Below are 25,146 nucleotides of genomic sequence, written 5' to 3'. Positions count from 1 at the left end.
GAAGCAGTGTCATTATCTTCAGAGCCCACTAGACGAAACATAACATCGTTTTTAAACTGATGGCGCCACCTACTGACCACTTAAAAAAAACTTGACACTGTTTCATGAAGCTTCATCAGCCCTTCACTAGTATATGAAGAGTTCAAACGTGCACAATCTAGCGTGCAAGAGGACATTGTGGCAGTTGTGCTTTGAAGATGATCAGTTCAAGATGAGAGGAAACAACAAACTGAATTGAATTGTCCTGACACATCAAAACAGAAGAATTATGAACACCTACTCTGATGCACGTAAGCCTTGGGTGAAACGCAATTGCAGACACTTTAAAAAACGACTGTTCCACTCCGCATCAGCTCACTAACTGTAATAAAATAGTCAAGACAATTCATAATTTAAATGCTTCATTTTTTAATAGTGTGTCCTTCCTTTGACACTAAATGCTGCTCACGCAGCGTCTTTGCTACTAAAGAAAAACAAACTATGAAACCAAACTTGGATGTATTATACTACCCTCCGACACAAGGAAATATGTATCTTCCTTCTTATTACCCACTGTTTCAAATTCAATTAAAAAGTATGTTTAATTTCATCATATATATAACGTAGATGGATAAACAGTGATCACCTTTCTTCAGCAGATTCAATGCAAACCTGGAATGAACTGCTCTTCAATGAGGTCTAATGAACATACATACATTACAATGACCAGTATGAAGCTAAATGAAGCATTGCTTTACTCTTTAGCAATCAGTAGGTGACGCCCTCAGTTTAACCATGTTGCTGTTCAAAGTAATAGATTATAGAGCAGAGGGCTCCATCTATTGGGTTATGAAAATAAGAATAATGTTTCATACGTAAATGATACAATAGTTTGAGAGGCTTTCATTTATAGGTTGGAAATAAAACATTTTAGTTAGTTTTAATTGATGACAATACATATATGATTCATCGCACAGTTGGAATCCAACTATTTGGAGAAGCATTTAATGACATTGGCTGGTGAAAAAACGAAACTAAGAAAACATTCTTACTGTTCCAATTCCCCCTGTTGCCATATTGTTAAGACCTAACTCACAAGCTTACAACTAGGGAATTGGATTGCATTATGCCAAGTGACAATAAACAATAACAAAAAGAATTTTATGGGACAATTGTGCAGATCAGTGCTTGCAGCATCGACAAAAACAACAAGAAGCAGTCAAGCTCGGCAGCTTACAAGGATTGCTGAGATGCTTTTTCTCCCTGGCTCTGCAGCTCCAAGCCTCGAGCCGAAACAACATTTCCTCACTGCCTTCTCTGTCATAGATCACATTTGGATACTGACTCTAACTTATTTAAATTTCTCATGATTTACCCAGCCCACGCATATCGCTCTGAGCTGAGGTAGACTTAGCACTCCTGTCTTTTTTACAGTTCAACATTTCAAACTGCACTTCTATTTTAACACACACAGTGCTCAGCTTCACTCACCATTTCACTGGCAAATGGCTTACCAGGTTTAGCCTCAGTGTCCAACTAGAGTCAAAGAATAGATTCACAAGCCAAACATGAAGAAACATCAGTTTTTCGGTTAGAAATAAACCTAAAACACAAGTTGGGTCAAAGACCATTTTTTTCACAGTTTGCCCTTAAATACAAGATAACTCAAAACATTATTCACGATGAACTGATGAAACCCCTCTTTAATTCAACTGAGGAATCAAGCTCTTTATATTTCATAATAATGGGCTTACACTCTTAAGTACAGCCTTCAGTCCTTGTATCTTGGTGTTTTCATTTTGTAGAAATAAGGAAATTCTCTTAGAAACGTTTCTAATGTAATGCGTTAACTTAGTCGTGATTAGTCTTTAGTTTTGCAAGGTCAGGGCAATTTTACCAACAGCAAACAGGGATGCTGTCTTTAACTGACCCGTTACCGGCATTTGATACTCTTGTGACTTATATAAACACTTGGTGTGCCTGTCGATAACACATCATTATGTTGGTGTTTTTATGAGTTACCATTTTAATTGTCATAATATTCTGAAATCAGTTCAAAATATCAGTAAGGATGGCATGAGACCATAATATATATACTGTATATATATATATATGGTATATATATATGGTATATATATATATATATAAATTGCTTGAGGACAAACATTGAAAAAAAATGACTCAGTCTAATATTTCACATTACAATTATATAGATTAAACATTTGTTTTAATTTAATTTCTTTCAGTTTGTCAAAAACAGGTGAATTTCTAGGTATTTCATATGCATTTTCAGAAAACATTTATTTTGGAACAAGGCACAGCTGTTTGGACTAAAAATTTGGATCCACAGATAATTTGAAGAATTTTTCATACTCAGAGCTGGAACATATTATACCCATTTCTTCTTCTTTCTGTTACTTGTATTTTGCAAGCCAGTTCCGTAATATATCTGCCAGCTGCTGTCAGACTGAGCTCATTACTATCAATTATATTTTAAATGCTTGAAAAACAAGGTTAAGTTAACGTGAGGTATAGTTAATTGCTTTAAAGTTACCACATCTATCCATTCTTTTCACTAGAGTAGTTTCGGTATAATGTCTCACTGAAGTTCACAGTAATTAAAAAACCTCTTTCCATTACTTGTTTACCTTTCTTCTAAATCATGGCCAATAATATCACTGCATTTAAACAAATTATCCTAGATTAAAGGAACTTTATTAATATTTGGATTTGAAAATGTCGTTGACAGATTACATGTGTGGGTGTCTCAGGCTTTTGAAATATATTCAAATTTGGTTCATTCTTGCTGGAGCCTCCTCGGAAACCATTGGGGGGGATACGGCTGTAAAGAAAACAGCGTTTTTCTTTTTGGAAATTCTAAATGTAAGTAGGACAATCGGCATCATGAAGGAGGATTTACTCACTTGGACTGAGAATCACTCGGAATAAAAGAACCATCCAGCAGAATCCAGCTCGTTATAATTTGATAGACTTGAAAGTATGCTTCCTACTGAGTCGTGATCACAATTCTCTCTTGCCTTTTAGAAAAAAAAACATTTGGAGCCAACACATTGCTGCATTGAAGTACTCCATATTTCTGTTGATAAGCTTCATACAATCCCAAAACATCTTCTTTTTGTTTCGCTGCCGGACAAATTTTCGGAATAAAACTTTTCACGAACATGATACAATGAGCGAGATCATACGGTATAAGAAGAATATCAAGTATAAAAGTAAGGCTTTCCGGATCTTCTGTCTTCGAACCATTTTGTAGATATTAGTCAACCTCATCAATGTACAGAATGATGACCTACTTTCTTTTATGTTATTTTTTTTATATTTATTAATGCTTTTTGATAGAGATACTTTATACATTTTTGACGTTTTTCCATGATGCAGTCATGGGTAGAACAGACCACCTCTTTTATTTCTATTTTATTTATGTGTTTTTCATTTATTTATTATTTATTTTATTCTTTAATTGATTTTAATGCGTGGTATAACAAAGAACCAAATATGTCATAAACCGAAATTTAAAGCAGATTTCTGCCTATTCCCAAGGCTTTTTTTCTCGATAATACCTAAATCCCTTCAGTTCTGCCATCAGTAGCTGTTACATTGTACACAAATACAGACGTAAGACAGTTTTGTCTAAACGTTCTTTAAAGAAATCAAGGTTGATATATATATATATTTTTTAAATACATTATTATTCATCTTACCAATGTGTTAGGACACAGCTAATAACTTTTCATGATACAGTGTCAACTTTTTTGAATAGCTCAGTAGATGGCGCTCTCCATAAAGTGATGTGAGGTTTATTTAAATGTGTTGTAATGATCCTTTGATTAAAGAGCATTTTGAAAATGAGGATTCTGAAATGTCATCAAACCATCACAACGTTACTGTATCTTTTTTTCTTTAATCGCCTATCCAGATCGAACTTTGCAGAACCTTGTTTAAGAAAACTTTACGTCTCCTTCCACTGTCACTCTCTCTACCTTTACATTATCTATATTCGGACGGTGCTGACTCGGTAAAAATGGAGGCCAGAAGAACAAAGAGCTGACAGCATCATGTTGTTTGGCTTGCAGCTAGAGTCTTCCATCAGGTGTCAAAATCTATCTCGCTCTCAAAACACTGGACGTGTAAGAAGTGCTGAAAAGCACTTACTCTTCTTTTTTTTCTATATTCACAAGTTGTCACATCTATCAGCTGAATCCAACGTATACTTTCAAATAGTCCTTCAAAAATGAATAAAGTTTATATAGAGTATGAATACATGCTTTTTTCATTATGTCAGCAGCTCCTTATCTCGCCATTGATTCCCGTCTAGATTAGTGTGTGTGGTATCGACAGGCTGCTTTACCCGTCAGTGTCTTAGACAATGAATGGTATTCTGGGGAGTCGGAGGTATCCATGCTGACCTGGTTAGCAACCCAGGTGATGTGTTCAGAGCCTCTCTGCAAGATGTCCGACTCACTCACGCCGGCAGGTCTTGTTAATTACTGTAAAAGGTGTGAGTGCCCCTATTAACTTCAACATGCCCGTGGTTATTACGCCCAGAAAGCCGCACATTCATCCCACCAACATGTGTATTAGCACTGTTGTTTCCCTTCCAATTGGCAGCCGTGCTCTCAGTGACCTTAAGGGGAATCCAATAGCTCCACCTGCCTGTCAATGAAAAGTGATTGCAAACAATTGAATGATTTGCATTCTAAACATGTTTTCTCCTCCAAGTAATAATTCAAGCATAATTACAAAAGACTTGGGAAACCGAGGGGTTCACTTTATTTGCTGCTGGGGGATCGGAACTTAAAAAACGGCTCAAACTAAATCACATAGTGAATAAAAGACCTGAAGCAAGTGTGATGAATATAAAGATAAGACTAAAGAATACATTTGTAAACATGGTGATAAGACATTTCAAAGTGTAAGTCTTAAACATATTGACTGACTGATGAAACTTCATGAAGCAGTATCCTTATCTTTAAAGCCCACTAGATGGCACTATCTGCTCTATTATCAATTGTCTTGATCGCCTATTCCATTGAAACCCAATCCACCATTTATGACATTTACTTAAATTGACAGTCATGACTTCTTTTGTGTCTGTAATTTCCAGAATTACGAGCAAACAATTGAATTTATCTTAAATTTTTTCAGAGACCACCTACTGTGCATTTGTTCTGGAGATTATAGCTTGTCACGGTTCACTACATTGACTCGATTATCTCCAGATAACTTATTTTCTAAATGTTATAGACCTTGTTTTTATTTTTTCTGTTGATCTTAGTTCTTATTTAGGCATTCTCATTCTGTCAAACTTTAAATATGTTTTCAAAAACAAGATAAAACATTTTTATTCTTGTACTGCCACCACAAAAAAATCCCTATGTTGTGTTTACATTGGCAATAGATTTTTTCTGATTCTGATATTTGCAAGATACAATTATACATTTTAAGTAGGAGTGCATTTGTGACATTTTTGTGGGTTTGTGTGTTTTATCAGAAAAGTGTGATCAATGCAATGTTTTCTGCATTCCAAAATCGCAGCAGTTTGTGAAACCTCTCTGTCGCTCGGCTTGTTTTGCCGGTCTGGAGCTGGAGATAAAGTGGTGGCCCTTAGGAGAAGAGGAAGGCCACAAACACCTGCTCTACCCTTAATCCACCCTCTGCTCTTATCACACCCCTTGTTCACTCTTCTCATCTCCCTATTTCCTCTACTTGCTACCATTCAAACAGTGCCAGAAAATAGAAACACTTCCTTATTTTCATTTACATTCTAACAACATATTTCAGCAATACCACATTTTCAAAGCAAAATTTAAAAAAAAAAGTGTGGCATTATAAAAAGGTTTTGCAAATGAAATCCCCTTTAAATCACATTTAAAATGATTTTAAAAGTGCAGTGTTATAAGAGTGTTACTATAGTCGAATATTAAGTTGGACAAGCCTTGACTGTGATCTAATCTAGCGTGCAAAATAAGCCCACCTATTTCCATGACTTTAATTACCTTCTCAGTACATGAACAGTGAACAGTTCAACCTTTTTTCCTCTTAATTCACGTTAAATGCACATAATGTGTGAATAAACTAAGATAAGTTCTGTTACAAATCTTGAAAATAAATGATCACTTTCCTTCTTAATTCCATATTGTCTTTTCTAGGACTCCTTTTTTAAAATTCTTTGGATCTATATCAGGCATTGTTAAATTTATGCAAACACGTCATGGACTTTCTGCTCTATAGTCATGCAATTTTTTAACCAAGTGCACCACTTACTAATCAGCCCCTTTAATAGCTAGGCTATGTCCTCCTTATAAAGGAACCTGAATCATTGGGGTAGGTCTACATTAAAACAAAATCTGTTGCTCAAAAACATATTGTGTGACCTATTTGTATACAGGTTCTAATACCTATACCTTTACTTCAATAACAGTACCTTAATTATATTATATTTTTTAATTTTCCAAGACCAATTCTACAAATGATTTCCTATAAGGTGACATTACAAATACCACATTTTGAGTTAAACATTTGAACTCATTAAATTTCAATCCCAAGCTGTTTTCCTACTGGAAAAAAGATTTAAAAAACTTATCACAACTTATCAAGCTTTGATCACGAGTGAGTACCGAAACTTGCCTGGTGCCATACAAGTTTAATACAACCTCCCTGTCCTCCAGAATGACATGTGCAGTGGCGGAGGTCCTTTGGCTTGACCTGGAGACAACACAAGGGATACCTCAAACACATTTGTTTTCGGGCCCCTGGGTATCTTTGAACAAGAGATAACACAAAGGTTGAGAAAGAGCAAAGGACCAAGAAATGAAGGAGCAGCTAGTAACTGCTAATAAGCAGAGATAGTCGACTGATATGAATTATAAGATAAATGACTATAAAATACAGTTCACCCCTTTTTATTACCATTTTAGTCATTCATTTACTTGACTGCCTATTTAGGAATATTCAATTCCAGAAGATGCAGGCAGTCAGTATCTACCCGTCTTCAGAAACATGTTTTAATTCTGGTAGATACGTCTAATGTTCAACCAATAGAATTGTGTTTTGATTAGCTATCGAGGATAGGAAAGTTCTACCTCATATGAGATTCTGAACGGCATAATGAACCACGCATAATCTCTTTCATCTTTTTGATTGGGTTCGACATTTGACAGCCTGCAATATATTTTTAACCAGGCAATATTCGAACATCCAGTCAGTGATTCCTACAATTTTGGGAAATAATAGCCTGACTAACAGACAGCTCAATGAATCTTTGACAGAAGAATGATACTCCATTCTCTCTGTTAGGCTTCATTTTCTTTGTCTCCAATCACGAAGATAATACCACTGACATTCTCATGTAAAGGGGTAAGTGATAAGAAGTTTGTCGGTTCATGCTTCCATTAGATACGTCTATGACTAATTGTCCATTTCATATCGGAAACAAATACTGCAGAATCCTTGTTCAAGAGCTGAGGCCATGAGCAGCTGCATGCTGGGACGTGACTATTGCTATTTCCCATCATCTGTGAGTGGAATTTATTGTCTTTTTTAGTCCAAATTGCCAGACACATTTTTTTTGTCTGCAGCAGAATGCACTGTCATTAGCATTTGCATTTCAATAGTCCTTGCATGATTAAACACCAACAGCAGCGTAAGTGCTTTGCCAGGGCAATTTCCTTTTCCCTTCAAAACAAACATCCTTACTTATTGATATGTCTCTCCATCAGAATCAAGGCTGCAGGAAAATGTGACTGCATTTATTCTAATCCCTCCGTGTTTGCTTTTGTTTGCTTTTTCATATTCATATTATTATCCTATTTAGTGATTTGTTTTTGTGTGTGCACAGAGAGAGGCATTTAAACATGCAAATAAAACATTTTAATCTACATACATGATTCACACTGGGCGGTGTTGTTGTCAACCTTCCGAAGTGTAAGTGTGTTATTTTTAAATGTCCTTATTTTGTAACTTGGTGGCCCCGGGGTGAAAGTGCTTTGGTTTGTTTTATTCGGCTGAGCAACTGCTCAGGCGGCTGCGTTTACGCAGTGGTAGTAATTGACCTTAGTAGTATGAATGCTTCGGAGACTCAGTTGGCTATACAAGTGTCACTAATGAATAAAAATTGTCTTCAAAAAACCCTTTTCGAAATTGGGTTTTAGGGCATAAGCCGTTTTAAGAAAGCGTTTGCTTCAAGTTGCCGAATCGGTATGACCTTTTTTTGTGAAAATGCTCTTTATTAATATGGGCTAGGAAAATTCACATGTAGCGGATAGCAGATTACAGGACAAGCACAGAATTTTCAACAGTCATTGTCACCTCATTACTATCGTTTGTTTGGTGTCCTTCGAGTTAAGTAAGAGCATGTTATGTTAAGAAGAAAGTGCAAATAAACGTTTGATCCTGTAAAAAGCAGGGCTGGGTATGGATTAAAAAAAATGTCATACCAGTGATACCGATACCTTCACATCTTTACCACTATCCCAATTAAAATTATTTTCAAAAACAAATTCTTAAAATCAATGATTTTAAGAAATGACTTCACACATAGTTTTGAGCTTTGGTAGATTTATACTTCAAGCTGTTTTCCTACTTCAGACATTTTTACGAAATGGTTTTGCTTAATATGCGTGTTTGAAATTCACATCTATCAGATGGCAAATTACAAGTCATTTTCTGAGACTAAAAATGAAAAGAATGAATAGTGTTGGATAACCGATATTTAAATAACTTTTTGCATGATCGACACTTTTCATCACTGCGGAATGCATTGTTAATCTCATAAGATATACCCTCAGTTCAATACATTAGTGATGGGCTATTGAGTGGCTGGCCGTTTATAATTATTTGGGATTTCAATAGAAAAAGCTGTTAAAAGCAATTGATTAGAGAAAAGATTGATATATAATTGGCTCCGAAAACAACAATGCTTCATTAAGCTTCATCAGACAATCATTACAAAAATGCATTGATTATATTACTTGACTGTAATAGCCAGTGAAAACATGAAGGAACACTTTTGCAATTTAGATAAGAGCCATCTTTAATTCATGTCCTATTTCTTAAATCAATTTTTTTTGTTCTAAATAAGCAGTAAAATAACTTGATACACATGATGAATAATTCAGACATGTACATGCTAAACTTTATACTTTATATATTCCATTACCCAGTGAAAGAAGGTATGTCTGTTTGTCTTTTCTCCAAATCATTTAAAATTCAACTGTAACCCCTGTTCAATTTAACATAGCCTTGACCATAGCACTTAACTTAATTTTTTTTTTTTTTTGCATAGAAATGTCTACAATTTTCGGATTAAGCGTCAGAGCTATATATAAAGGAAATGGCAACAACTCACTTTGACATTATGGAATGATTTGAAGCTCAGTAATTGTCTCCTTTGACCTTCCTAAACAACATCCCCCTTTTATAGATATTTTATGTCAGTGTGATGTAGCTGTCAGTGCGTGAGGTGGGGAAAGGAAGTGAAGCAGGGAGGAATATTATCCTTCTGAAGGTGTAGATGATTAAAAAAATGGAATACAAAGTCCAATTCAGAGGTTAATACAGACTTACATGCTTTATATACTGTGGCTGGGATTACCAAATGTAAGAGATTAACAGTAACCACATGATTTTTAAGGAATATAATGGGATCTTGCAAAGCACTAATATGGGATCACAAATAGCTTTTAATCCGTCACAAAGAAGCAAAGAATCTGACGATTCCCTGTTGTACAGTTTAATAGCTTCCTTGGTGAGGTGACACAAAACATGTTTGAAAAATTGAAAATGGATTTGAAATTGGAAAAAGGCAAAGATGGCTTAAAAAAACATCTTAAAGAGGTTTTAGAAAAGACATCCTTTTTCTAATCACTCCCTTTTTATTTAGCATTGTTAAAGTAAAAGTGTGTGCAACAGATGGAGCAGTAGATTTGAGTAAATATGATAATTTCAACAGCATTAGATGAGTGTAGCAGCTCTGCTTCTTTATTATGCTCGTTTTCTAACCAATCACCCGACATCGTTTCATTTGCCGGTGCTGGAATCAATGAGGCAACAGAATAATAAGGTGTCACTGTGATTTCCTCCCAAATTAAACTCTGGAATATCTGCCTGGGATTCTGTGCCTTGAATTATAAACATAAAGAACATTTGTCTCAAACATACTTGCTACAATAATGGAAATTTGAAAAAATAAAATAAAATAAATTGAGGTGGAAAAAGAGGTCCTGGTGGCTCAAATAAACCACATCATTCTTCGCTTATTTATGCTACATAAGGCTACAAAAAAACCTTTTTATCCAATTCATAGGTGGAAACCCAAAGGTCAGCTTCCCCACATGACTTTGTCGGAGGTAAAGCTTTGACGTGGACGGAGTCAACTTTGAACCGGGCTTGTGTCTCACATGTTTAAAGTGGCCAACAGAGAACAAAAGGTCAAAGAAGAACACTTATCATAAAAACAAATAAACAATGCAGTGGTCAATCTGCTCTTAACCAAAGGTCCTCACCCACTGGGCCAGGAACCAGTCAAAGAGGCAATTTATACAATATATGTCATTTGGTATTTGCAGATAACGCGTCTTGTAGATGACAAGGTGTGCTTGTCTAAAATAAATAACCTTTCATTGGTCAACTGCTACTTTACATATATTTATTTTACATTATTGTCAGTGACTATCCTGTTGTTGATTTAATTATACCTTTTCCTTTCAGGCAAGCATCCAATTAGATATTTGAATGCGTAAAAAAGAGATCTCCTAATATTTTATTCAACGTCCTGTTGAGAGTTTGCTGCACATTCCACAGCCTTTCGAGCAAATACCTGCAGTATCAGCTTTCCCTTTCTCGACCCCTCGCTTCCCTTTGATACGCAGCCCTTAATATCAAGAACAGGAAACAGTGAGGGAGAGGAGATAATGAAATAAATGCTCCGCCTGGCAATACATCAAAGAGAGAAAAGGAAAGCGCTGAACTGCATCTTGAGATGTTGTATAAGAAGAAAGAGATAGAGCGATGACTACACAGTTCTGATCCCAAACACACAATTAACAAGAAAACAAGCAAACAATGTTTGAAGGCTTGACATCTATTTAAAGAACCTGTTATCTGATTGTTTAGTGAGCTTAATTGGATTATGGGAAATGTTTAATATTGTTTCTGACAAACAAGGGATTTAAATAAGTAAATTCCAGTATCTACTGTGCATGGATACGCTGTTGAAACGGCATAAACCGTGATTTGTTTTCACTATTTGAACAAGCATGAGCATTTTCTGGGATTGTGTTCTCATGTAAATATCTCCTTATGTCATATATTCATATTCAAGCAAAGATAGAACACACCTTTTTTAAGATGTGCTGTACTTGATGCCCAAAAATAAGAAACACAGCTGACATCTTTAGTGGACAATACATATTGTGACAAAAACCAATCAGCTAAATGAAGAGAAACAATTAACCATTAATAAGAAACGAAAGTCAGCTGGCCAAACTTTTGGCCTTTACTGTATATGTAAAAGTATCCTGTTCTTTCAACAAAAATATACATATATTTTAACTATTATTTAATTACACTTTCAATTAAGAACATACAAAAACTACAAAAACCTGACCTTAAAACATAAATATAATATAAAATAAATGCATAAAAACAAAAATGACAGATATCACTTGGGTGTGGTGGGTAGGTGCTATGGGTCACCTCCTTGGTGTCGCAACTGGTCCTATAAAGTCCCTCGCACCAAGTAGCTGGGATAGGCTCCAAACACCTGTGACCCCAGAACTGAGAATAAGCAGTATGAAATATTTAGGTTTTTTTGTATTTTCTTACCTACTTATCGCCTTGTTTGTCACATGATCACTGATACACAGGATTAAATGGCATTTATGGAAGTTTTGGTGAATACAAGCCAGAGCATTATTGATTGAAGACTGTGTGTTTGAGAAAAGGAATGTGAGGTCAAAGTGTTCTGATCATATTCATGAATCCAAGTACAGCATCAAAATCACAAGGAAGACAGTCTTTGATTGTTCTCCAATGAGCATCAATCTACGTAATGAACTAACCACTGTTGCAAACATGTCTGAAAAAACATTGGATTGTGTGTATGACATAGATAACTACAATAAAAGGAAAAATGCTGATTCTTACGTTTGAAATGGCACAGGGAGTCAACCATTAAGGCAGTGGTATGATTAAGAACATTTGTTTTCTGTATATTGTGATCGATATGTGGTCAGATTCAGCTGAAAATGTTTAACTTGCTGCTTTGAAAATGATCATTTTCAGAATCCTGGCAGGTTTTAACATTGTCTGATCTAAAATTCATGTCTATGGGCCAAAGGATTTGGCCCTGGCAGTGAATGCTTTTGACAGAATAGTAATGTGTGTGTTGCCAACGTTGTTGACACGGCAGAAATGCCATAATGTTGCAGGGATAATGCACAGTTTTATTATCATTTTATTTTTCCTTTTTTTTTTCAGTTGGCATTCGCCACTTAACTCGCATTAGAGCTGGTACAAATACTTGCTGCAGCCATCATGTTTTTTTTTTCATCTTGTTTTTGATGCTCAAGAGACATTCATTTTTGCATATGCATACATTTGTGTCATTAGTGTGCGCCGCTATATCTGGAAGACAAAATGCCCTTTTCTGAGATCGAGGGGCTTCGTCTCTGTTCACAGCATGAGATCATCTCAGCTTGAAAAGCAATTGTGAATAACTGATAAGCTGGAGTGAGAAGCTCTGGCTTGATGGAGTGCTGGAGAGATAAAATGGAAAAGAAAGGAAAAAATAACGCGAGTGTTGTTAATGTCAACTGTGTTAAATCAATTGCAAAACATTCGCTCTTCAAAGCTCAAACTTCATCGGTGTAAAAATTAGTCTGGAATTTGGTGCAGGTAGAACATGAATGAACTCAGGGCAAAAGTGAACTCCTCACAGCTCATCAGTGGAGAAATCCTCCTGCTGAATAAATTATGAAAGCAATTCAAATGTAGCAGCCACGGTGTTATTTGCAAACAAATCAGAACAAACAACAGAAAATAAACTGTGGAGTTAAGCCACTTCAATTCTCAGCAGATCTTAGTTTGGCAAAATACAGGATTTATTTATATTTGACTAACTTTCATACTATTTTTCTTTTAAGCCTCCACTGTTTGAGAAGTATGATTTACCATCACGTCCGACTAAATTCCTCATTCCTACTCCAATTTACTGTCTGGATGTCTGTTCTTTGCACAGCAAATATAAAGAAAAATGTGGAAATGACTTGCCATGGAGGTTGGAAGATTCCGCTTTCTCCATTTCAGAAATTCCTGCATATAATATATATTTTAAATATATATAAATATATACAGTACTGTGCAGAAGTTTTAGGCAGGTGTGAATAAATTCTGTAAACTAAGAATGCTTTCAAAAATATAAATGATAATTGTTTATTTTTATCAATTTAAAAAAATGAAAGAACGAGCAAAAGATAACTCTGAATCAAATCAATATTTGTTGTTACTACCCTTTATCTTCAAACCAACATCAGTTCTTATAGGTACATTTGCAACGGGTTTTGTAGGATTATAGTGAGGTGTTCGATCAATCAATTAAATCAAACAGATGCTAATGATCATCAATTTGACAAGTAGGTTGAAAGACAATCATTATGTGAAAAGGGTACAGCTGTGTAGGATCTTAAAACTGACTGGCCAAACTCTGCTACCAAGCTGAGGTTGTGGAAGACAGTTTCATGTCACAGGTCGTACACCATGGCAAGCCTGAGCACAGCAACAAGACACAAAGTAGTTTTACTGCATCACCAAGGTTTCTCCCAGACAAAGATTTCAAAGCAGACTGGTTGTTCAAGATGTTCTGTTCAAGCTCTTTTGAAGAAGGACAAAGAAACGTTTAGGATCATAGACGCAGTGGTCGGCCAAGGAAACTTGGTGCAGCAGATGAAAGACACAGCAAGCTCACTTCCCTTTGAAATGAGAAGATATCCAGCCGTTTCATCACCTCAGAACTGGCAGAAACCTGTGGGACCAAGGTACAGCCATCTACTGTCCTGAGAAGTCTAGCCAGAAGTGGTCTTCATGGCAGCAGGTGCTCTGCGCTGGTGAATCAAAATGTGAACTATTTGGCTGTAGCAAAAGGCAGGTTGTTCGCCGAAGTGCTAGAGAGCGGTACAATAATGAGTCTCTACAGGCAACAGTGAAACATGGTGGGGGTTCCTTGCAAGTTTGGGGCCTCATTTCTGCAAATGGAGTTGTAGATTTGGTCAGAATTAATGGTTTCCTCAATGCTGAGAAATAAAGGCAGATACTGATCCATCATGCAATACCATCAGGAAGGCCTATGACTGGCCCAAAATGTATTCTGCAGCAGGATAACAACTCCATGCATACAGTCGATGTCATTAAGAAATATCTTCAGCGTAAAGAAGAAGAAGTCCTGGAAGTGATGGTCTGGACGCCACAGAGCCCTGATCTCAACATCATGGAGTCTGTCTGGGATTATATGAAGAGACAGAAGGATTTGAGAAACATCTACAGAAGATCCGTGGTTAGTTCTCCAAGATGTTTGGAACAACCTACCAGCCGAGTTCCTTCAAAAACTCTGTGCAAGTGTATCTAGAAGAATTTATGCTGTTTACATCCATCTTACTCGATTATGATTTTTCTCTTTCTTTTTTATCCCGCATTTAATGCATCCAACCCCTTTTGGTGTCTGTACAAAATCGGGCACTTCTCCACTACTTAGTTTGAGTGAAAATGACCAGAAAATTGAGTGTGGATCGGTGGACACTTTCCACCCTCAAGGACCACCATCTTAGTGACGTAGTTGACGCTAAACGAAAGCTACGTCACTGACGATGCGTCTTCGGAGCATACCGGCGTAAATGTCTCAAGAAAAAACTCATTTTACCACAACACAACAACAATAACACAATAAAACACAACTTACTGTCAACGTGTCTGCGATAGTGTTACAACAACACAATCAGCGTTAAAAAGTTGTTGCCGAAAATATGTGGTGGCAGTGTTTGATTTGAGACAGACGGAATTTGAGCACTGGGCAAGTAGGTATACTGTCTTAAAGTGCACTTTAAACCAGAATACTTGGAAAAGTGTGCCATTTAAGACACAGTACTGGCCTGTGAAGGTCAGGGTTCAAGTTTTACATTGACACAAAGAAGGGTGAAGTGTGTGACTAAATCAGTCATTGTCCAACTGAGAGAGGATGCCAGTGGTTGTTCATGACTTTCTACATTTTTCCCTCCTTGCCCACAAATTTGTTCTCATAGTTCTGCTTCATTTTTCCCCCTGTATCTGCTTCTCCCTCCATCACACAAGATCAAACACAGAAATTCATTGACATTTTGAGCTGTCCACAAATTGTTTATACAAAGTTCAGGAGGAAATAAAAAAGAGCATTTTTTATTGGCTGAAAACATATAATATTTTTCCTGGACAGGAGTCCACTCTCAGCAACATATTGTGTTCTCAAAGACTACTGTTTACTTCTGTTCCCACTTCATATATAATTGTGACATGACAGTCAGCAGTGGTATACAGATGAGATCTAAGAGAGTTTTTTTTTAAAAAAGCTTTCTTTTTTTTGTTGTTATTTTCTTATTTAAAATGCTCTCAATTTAATTGTTATCCATGACTAATAAAAGAAAGATAGCTGAGCACAGCTCCATTTAAAGCCACAGTTCACCCTAAATTGACTCATTTTCTATTCACCCTCATTTTGACCAATCCATCCATATAATCCATTCTTTTAGAATTATAGGTAAGATGTAAATCGTTTTTTATTAACATAGCGACTCAAGCTCAGGTGTCTTCGTCTTCATCCTCAGACACACTTAAAAACATCCAAATACCTCTGTGCTGCTAGTCTATAATGTCCATTTTATTTTAAAGCCTCAACATGAGGATTTGTTCAGAAAAAATAAGTTTTACTGATGAATACTATCTAATTTTAAGCCCAAGATGTAATATAAACGTAAAAAGAAAAATCGGTATTTTAAGATCCCAGTCTCTCAGCTGCTACCTGAAGTCTTTCCTCCTCATCATTCTGCTAAAGAAAAAAAAAAATCCAACTCCAATATATTCATAAATTGATGAGAATGTGTGATTCATTCTTTTAATACTAACAAAACGATCACAAGGTGACAACAAGTAAACATAATTACTAATTTGAGTAATAGGCCAAAACTCTTGATGACGCATGAAAAACATCACTTAAATGATTAAAAAAAGATGTATTCACTGGTAAAGCTCGCCCTCAACTTAAAACATAAAATAAAGACGGATCTGGAAAAGTAATAAGTGGATAGCGTTTGACTAGAAAAAAGGTTTTTCATTTTTGGTTTCATGAATACCAAATAGAGCTGTAATGTGCAGGTAAATGGGTGTAGTTTCAATCTTGTGCAGTGATGTATTATACCTTCTATAATAAAAACCTTGACTCCTGCTTGAAGCGCTGATCTTCTCTCTTTGGTTGTTTTCTTTTTCCCCCAACATTAAAGCAGAAATTAAATTTGTTTAGTCTTCAGACTATTGCTTGGATTGTAACCAGGAAACAAAACTGTAAGGAGAGTACACAAGGCAAATGGATACACATTCCCTCTTCCTTTGTGATAACATTAGTGTCAAGTTGTAAGAAAGAGGAAAGACAAGAAGTCTAATGAATATGTATGGTTACCCCACAGTAAAGTGCTGTTTTTGAGAGAAGAGGGACAGCATGGTCTCGTGAAGACAGCCCTTTAGGGCTTATTCTTGCATGTATGAATATTCATTGTTCATTGTCCTAAAAACAATTTGCTTAATGCTTTTGACTTCCTTGCATCCGTAAGTGCATTCCATTTTACTTATGCATGGGTTAAATGTACAAGGGTATTTTCTATGATGTATGATGATATTCAATTTGAAAATAGTAGAATGTGATTCCGGCTGTATAGTTGACACACATTCACAATTGGACATCATTTAAAGGTCAACATTTTTGTGTTTGTTTTTAGTATCAGAAAACTGATGGAGCAATATTGCTATTATCTTTGACAAAATATGTATATAAATGAACTCCACAATATACTGACAATTGTAATTCTGGAAAAAAAAAAGTGTATTTGTTTCATTATTTACTTTCATTTATTGGATATAAATCAAATACCTTGACCCAGAAACAACACAAGGGATGCCACAAGCACATATGTTTTCGGCCACCGATTCACCTTGACCCAGAGCCAACACAAGGGTTAGAAAAAAATACAAACAAACGATGAAATTGTTAAAGCCTTTCAAATAAAATTGAAACACAAATCCAAAGTAAATTATCTTCTTCTTGTTTAATAATCAATTTTTTTCTGAAAATGTTATTGGAATTATTTCATCCAATTGTGTCCGTCCAATGGACAGATAGACAAACATAATCACACTGTAACTATCTCCCAAGAGAAAGGACACAAATGCTTAATTCTTCAACAGTGCTTACATTTAAAGGTTTGGTCGGAGGGAAGTCAATCAAACAAGGCAGATGTTTCCAAGTTATAGGCTACAGACTAGAATAAATGCCAACACTGATACCGGCCAGACAAGTCACAAGAGTGCTGAAGACAAAGGCATGCAACAAACTGGAAACAAGAAGGACTGAGATAAGAGGTTAAATACAAGTGGGAAGGGAGAGTGGACGCTGGTGTGAGGACGTACAATCAGGAGCAGGTGCTCAAGACAGGGAAAGGGAAAAAACAAAGTATATTATATCAAAATAAATTTCTCTAATGAAAAAAAACTATTTTAAGTCCAAGGCATACAATAAAATGCAAAGGCATATATTCACCTGCTGTTGATTTTTTAATCCTTCGCCTGTAGAAATTGTGTCTTAATGTTTTGTGGATACAGCGAGTGTTGTGAGGTGTACGGACCGTTAGAGTGCTGAATTGAACGTCTTTGTCGTCCATAATAAAGCACCAAACCCCTTTTTAGTTAATGCTGACCGTCTATTTTTCAATGTCACGTGATTAGGAAGGACAAACTTAAAGAAAGAAAAGAAAGGACTGTAAGAAAATTACATTATTTTGATTTCTTACAGTAATATTTTTTCAAGTTTCAATTAAGGATTAGTAACACATGTTGTCAAGAAACATTGAATGTTATCCCTTGTTTATTTGTCATTAAACCCCCCCAATACATATTAAGTCAAGTACATCAGTGGTCCCCAAACCCTGGTCCAGAGAACGGTACTGGTCCGTGAGGCATTTGTCAATGGGTCACGCAGAAGGTTATACAATTTGTAACAAAGTATAGGTAGTTAAAATTCGAAATCAAGACAATTGTTTTAAGTCAAGTTTATTTTAAAAACAATCCCTGTAACTACTGGTAATGAGTAAAACACACACTATTTACAATTATTTGTTTTTACCTGAAGGTCAGTCTATTATCATGATGCAAACATAATACCGGTGGTTCCTGCAAAAAAACTAAAAAAATGACTGTAACTGTCTGACATGCAGTTTACACTGTTTAACATATTTGATTAATAGCTTCCTCCATTTACAATTGAAGTCACATAAACACCAGTGGATTTAATGCTTATGGTCTTAAGAGGATACTTATAATACAAAAGTACTCTCTTAAAATGTTTTTTCTTTTCTTTTGTTAACAATTCTTGACTCAATGTTGCTTCAGTCCATCATTGGCTATTTACTGCTAGTTATATGTTGACTCTAATTGTGACACAAATCCACAAATATGAGTCCAATTATAATGCGACAATGTTGCTCCAAATATATCAAACAATTAATGACAGGGTGCCACACTTTATAGGTGATGAGAAAAAAAAAGGCTTATTTAACGTGTCTCATGCATCATGTAAACTGAACTGATAAAAAGTAGACGACAGATCTATAAGGAATATTGCAAATTACAAGACTAGGTTATCATGCTTTACTTCAAATGATGGTGTTGTCAAGATATATTTGGTTATATTAAGCCTCAGTCTATGGAGAAAGAAGCACAGCTGTTTAGTGTGTCAGATTGCCGATGGTACTGGACGTGTCCCGAGCAACTAGTTTAACAATGTGTCTCGATTCAGCCACAAATAGTGTAACAGTATTATATATAACATATTAGATAACAAATGCCTGTAGGACTTTCGATGAAATGTGACCATTTTTTTGGACACTGCATGTATCTACGTGCTTGTACTTGCAGTGGCTAGTGTCCTTGAGAGCAAAGCCAAGCTGGAGTTGAAATCTCATCTAAAAGCATCTGTATTAAAGAAAGTAGCACAAATGCACACATTGTGCCGACAAGGACATGGAATACAGATAAACTAAGGCGGATTGCCGTAATGAAACGAAAATACTTACAATGTCCTTGAGAAGCTTTTTGCATTTTACAAGCATTTTTTATAACATAGCAAACACAAAGACTTTCTTTTTCTTTTCAACGGAAAACATGACCTGTACATGGTTAACTGAACTCAAGTATGAATCGTTTACTATCACCAAGAGTTTATTGTAGAAGTACATGATTAAAATAGAAACACATAATTGCTGTATGACATAGGCGTCGCAGAGAAAGACATTTTAAAAATAAATGCAATTCTGGTAAAACAAAGGTTAAACTTTATTTATTTCAATTATTCCATGTTACAAATTGTAGTCTAGACTGTCATGTCATGTGCTTGTCTATAAGGACAATCCAAACAGCTACAAGCTGTTCTATTTTTGATGTGCTTTCTTCTTTTGAGTCTCTTGTTTAGTCTTCAAGTCTAATCTAATTAAGGATGTCATTTTTTCTCTCTCTCTCCCTCTGCAGGACGAATGTCATAGGATGAACACTGCTGCTGGGGTGTGTCTGTCTGTGCTGTCCACTCTCCTCGCTGTTGCCAGGGCCAGGGCTGCCGTGCCGGCCCTAGTACTAGCCACCCTCACAGCATTGGCCGAGGCAGCAAACAGGTCTGCAGATGGCATCCCCACCCCGGTGGAAGAGGTTTTACCCTCACCCATATCCTCACCCTGTTCGATTTTGGTAGCCGGTGTGCTCTATGGCTCGTTCTCCCTAAGAGAGCTGTTTCCGTCAAGGACACCGGGCTGTTCCTGGTCCCTGGAAAATCCAGATCCTACCAAATACTCCCTTTACCTGCGCTTCACCAGAAATCCTACAATCTGCCGAGCCCACTCCCCCATGTTGCTATCCCTTGATCACCACCTAGCCAATCAAAGTTGCCCCCTTCACTTACAGTCAGCTCCGGCAAGAGATCAAGAGGTCATCAATCTTTGTGAGAACCAATCCACCGCAGAAGGACCTCACTCTTTCCTACAGTTCGATAAGAACTTCGTCCAAGTATGTCTTACGAACTATCCAGATGCGGACGAGCCTCCGATTACCAAGGAATTACTAGAAATTAGATTAGTGGAGGTGCTTCTTATTAACAATGAGAACTCCAGTCAGTTTACCTGCGGCGTTCTTTGTCGCTGGTTTGAAGAGTGCCTGAGGAGAGGGGACCACAGGGACGCCGACGCTTCCCACAGCGATGGCTGTGGGATGACCCAAACGGGATGTATCTGCCCAAATCACAACATCATGGCGCCGCCTATTCCTCTGATTCCAGAGACGCCTCACAGTTTCAGCAACGGATCGATGTTTCCTGAAGACTGTTGCGTCACAGAGCTTCACTCCAACGATGCAATCGCCATAGCTCCCCGAGACGTCAGGCAAGGTAGGAAGATTTTATGTATCCATATCAGCTCATAATTGCTGGTCTTTTCCTTTAATTTGATCCTGAAGTAGCACTTATCTCATGAACGCAAACAATTATAGGCAATATATAATTAATCTGATAAGAATTGCAATCAGTTCTGGTCAGAATGTGTTTGCACTCATTACCGCGAGACTCATTCGGCAAAACAAAAGATAGTGTGTGGGTATGTCTCCTCAGGATTTTTGTCTAGGATGACTTCTGCCAAATACAGAAAGAGAGAGCGAGAGGTCCCTGCTGGCACCGTCCTTGTATTTGTTCTTGTCTAGCCTTGGGGCTTTTGTTGGTTTCTCTTTGTTTCTCAGGTTAAAATACGAAACACTAGTAACCCTTGCATGACTTCTATGTTTGTTGGTCATTTTCTTTCTTGCTGCCTTTATTATCAGGTCAAAAATAATTCATCAGTCATAAACTGCAGTTTAAGTCTGCATTGAGAAGACCAAGGAGCATAATTATTTAATTGTCCTTATGTAAGAACCCTTCCGGTTGGGGAATATAGGCAACATCTTCTCCCAAATAATGTTGCCCTTTTATTTTGGTAAATTTTTTTGATGTCCATCTTGACTCATTTGTATGCAGTTTTTAAAAACTCAAAGCAGTTTTGAAAATGCTGATTGAAATCGTGTTTTGCGTTATGATGATAAAAAAAAAAACGTATTTGTGTTTTCCTCTGTTTGACTTAAATCATTTAGGGTTGGATATGGCTTTATAATTTGTGTGGTAAAAAAAATAAATTATTAGGTTAAATAACAGACATTTTACTTTATAAATATCATTTTCAAATCTGTCGCTCAAGAAAATTGACCACAGCTGCTTTCTTATCCCTAAGGTGACATCGCATCCAACAATGAACAGTAAATGAAAGTTTGTTTTATGAAGTAATTTTTTTTTTACTAAAACAAATTAAATACATTTAAAGTGCGTTCAAATCTTTTCATTTTAGTACTTCATAAAGGGAAGAGTTGTAAGGCTACTTTCCATTTGTTCGTACATATAGTTTAAAATTCAGCTTCCATTGGTCCCTGAGGTTTATTTAACATGGTAAAGATCTTATGACATCAAAAAATCAATGAAAGCTTGTTGTATACTGAGCGCAGCAGAACCCAACTGTGTGTGGTTTGTGGAGGTTGCAGGAGGAAGAGCACTAGTGTAAAATCAGATTTCATAATAAGAAGGGCAGACAAAAAGCACAATACGGAGAGCCGAGGAGTCAGGATTAGAACAGGAGTATTTAAAAGAAGGAAGTCTGTAATACACACAAAAGTAAAATGAGAACACAGATAAAAAATAGACACACGGCTTCTGAGCACGCTCTTGAAACACAGAGAACACAAGAATACAGAGCAATACAAATATACAGAACATAAAATATTTGGCAGGAAAGACGCTAACAGGAATAAGATGAAAGTAAGTCAATAAAAAAACATGGCTTCAGCGCACGCTTGTGGAAGTAAAAGAGCAGGAATGTAACAGAAGAGTTACTATATATTTTTCACACTATAAGGTGCACAAGAAGGCAAAATATCATTTAAGGGGTCCATTTCCATACATAGGGTGCATCAGATTATCGCTCATCCCTCCAATTCAACACCATTGATTCATTTATGTTGAATGATCTCACAGCTGCTCTATTCCATATTGTCCACTGCGACTAATAGCCTTGAGTTTGAAATCCGCTTTATTAGCATTTCTTCTAACAGGTGCCATTATACACCGTATTAGTATGTTAAAGCTCAGACCTCATTACGTATTACTTTGTATTACTCGGATCAATTCCTCGGAGCCTCGCAGTGCGGCTTCGTAGCTTACCAAAGTCGTACTAAAACATTTTCACAGATTTTTGAGCGCCATGGTCGACATAGAATTGGTTGGAGGTCAGTAAGCACAAAAGGATTATAAAGCACACTCTCGATTTTGAGAACAATAAAGGATTTAAAGTGTACAAAGTAGCTGACTGAACCAAATATCAAGCTCAAGCACCACGAAAAATGAACACGAGGAAATAACAGACTGAGGACGGGAAGCCATTTTACCTGCGTGTTATTGCAATTAATGTGGCACACGACACTGGAATTCCAGGGTCTTTATTCAGGTGTCTGATAAGTTCCAGGTGAATTAGGAAAGCAGACATGGACAAACAAGGAAGGAATATTGGAAAAACATGGACAAAAATAAAAGCGGCACATGACAGTTCAATCATAAATGCAGACATAATGTTTTGGCTTCTCACTGTTCCATCCTGTTTGACATATATACCGTGAGAAGCGTTAAACTCATTAGCCAAAATGAATCGTCAGCTGTTTTGTGAATGTTATACAATCCTTTACTGCACATCCCCAGTCATTCGTCATCCTGGAAAAATGATAACCGTCTCGTAATTGAATTACTTGGCCTGTTCACTTTGATGAGTGGTCTGAGGTCGAGGTATAATATGTCAGTTGTCGAAATACAATACGTTTTTACGTTTTCGTCCAATTAACCTCCGAAGGACTTTTTCACCATCCATTTCTTTGTATATACTCTATAACAGCCTACTGCAATTATTATGCTTATTACACCTACCAAGGTGGTCAAGTGAATTTTCTTTTTTGTATATATATATATATATATATATATATATATATATATATATATATATATATATATATATATATTTATCCAGTCCTCTGTTAGCAAAGTAGCTCAAACAAATTATTCAATGTAATTTCTGATTTTTGGGCAGTAACAGTGGTGATGGGCAGGTGAAGCACCACCGACTAAGCTGTAAAAAACACTGCTTCATTCATACGCTGCTTCTTTGTTCGATCACTGTGTTCCACTGAGAAATAGCAAAATAAGTGATTATAAGTAGCTTTTTATAAAGTCGTGTCAAATAAGCTCCTTAGCAGTGGTACTGTATGTACTCTCAGAGTGTTTTTTCTGTTAACTACTACAGAGAAAAGGAATAAAAGAAGATGTTAAAACATTTGAAAAGAAGCAGGAAAGGTGGGACCCCAGTGGTCAAAAGTTAAATGGCTAAAGCATGGTTCAGCATTCCCCAAGCATGTGTACTCTGGCTTTTGTGAAGACATGACACAGGTCAGGATTTCATTGTCCACCAGAAGTGTTTACAGAGCAGAGAAGATTTCAAATATCCAACCGTACGGATTTGTTTTCACGGTGCCTTCAGTGCTCTGTGTTTTATTGTGAGGGATCAAATCTATCTATCTTCCATTCTTCCATTCATAGGTTAAGATAATTTTCGGGCATTTTGGGGGGGGGGGGGGGGGCTAGGGCCATGAAGACATGGTCAGCCTATCGCAGAGCACACACAGGGGTATTCAACTGATGGCTTCGTAGACCATTTGTAGCGATGTCAGTCTCTTTCTTGCTATGTAGCTGCAAACCACACAGTGATGGAGGATGGTTAAAGGGAAACTAATGTGTTGATCTTGGACCTCTATTGAACTGATCATTATGTAGCTGTTTCTACAAAACTTTCTTTTAATTAAAATATTTACATTGGAAAATTATCTTAAGCCCCGCCGACTGACGCCCAAGATGGAATTACAATGACCATAACCACACCCACTCTGTTGTGATTCAAACATTGAGGTTTCTCAATGCGTGTCATCAATCCCAAAAGTCTCCACCTGCAAGGGACTCATTGTATAAATAAAGCGGGGCATGATTACAGCTGATTGGAGGAGTGAAGACCGTTATTAAGTTATAATGGACTCCGCTCTCGTAACCTCTCGTGCGCCTATATTTTAGATGGAGATCTTTATAAAATAATAAGTTCAAAACATGGTCATGATGAGGGACTTACTGCTTCTTGGAGAGGAAGACTTTAACATTTTAAACACGTGAGTGAGTCAGGAGAGTTGGGTTTTTACATCAGTTTCACTTGAATGAATTGAGATAAAATATATAGATTTGATTTTATGGTAACAGATTCATGAAAAGAATACGGTGTAAAATTGGAATTAAAAGATCCCCAGTGCTTGGCCCAGTGTCGACAAGAATTCACTGCTGCCCCATGATGTATTAGTTGGAATTTATTCACAAATTGTTATAGGCTAAAGAACAAAGAATATATATCTGGGTGTCGTCCCTAGTTGTTGTGTTGTCATTGTAGCATGTTAGCGTGTTAAATTGAACTTGGTTATTTAAATACGTATCCCACAATTAGTATTTAAGGGATTTACTGTTGCTCTGGCCATGTTGTAGGCCAGGTGTCAGTGGAAAGACAGCAACGATGATGATGATGATGATGATGATGATGATGATGATGATTATAACAACAATGTTGATTGTGATGGCGAGCTAACCACGAGTGTGACCAGAAAGCAATTTCCTCCCCCCTGCTCCTACCGAGTTGGATAGGAGGCCCAGAGTCAGCCAGAACCTTT

At 36.7% G+C, this 25,146-nt stretch overlaps 1 protein-coding gene across 1 annotated transcript in view; it reads left to right on the top strand.

Moving 5' to 3' along the window:
• adgrb2 (adhesion G protein-coupled receptor B2) overlaps positions 1–25,146 on the top strand; it is a 194,837-nt gene that overhangs the window by 38,646 nt on the left and 131,045 nt on the right. The window contains exon 2 of the mRNA XM_087787570.1: positions 19,813–20,716. Coding sequence (XP_087643696.1) covers positions 19,828–20,716 — 889 coding nt within the window. The 5' untranslated portion in view covers positions 19,813–19,827. The remainder of the gene's footprint in view (positions 1–19,812; positions 20,717–25,146) is intronic.

This window comes from Callionymus lyra, chromosome 3 (genome assembly GCF_982586985.1).
Source record: "Callionymus lyra chromosome 3, fCalLyr1.hap1.1, whole genome shotgun sequence".
NCBI lineage: Eukaryota > Metazoa > Chordata > Actinopteri > Syngnathiformes > Callionymidae > Callionymus > Callionymus lyra.
The sequence above is the reverse complement of the archived record's forward strand: the minus strand, read 5'-3'. Positions and strand labels throughout refer to the sequence as shown.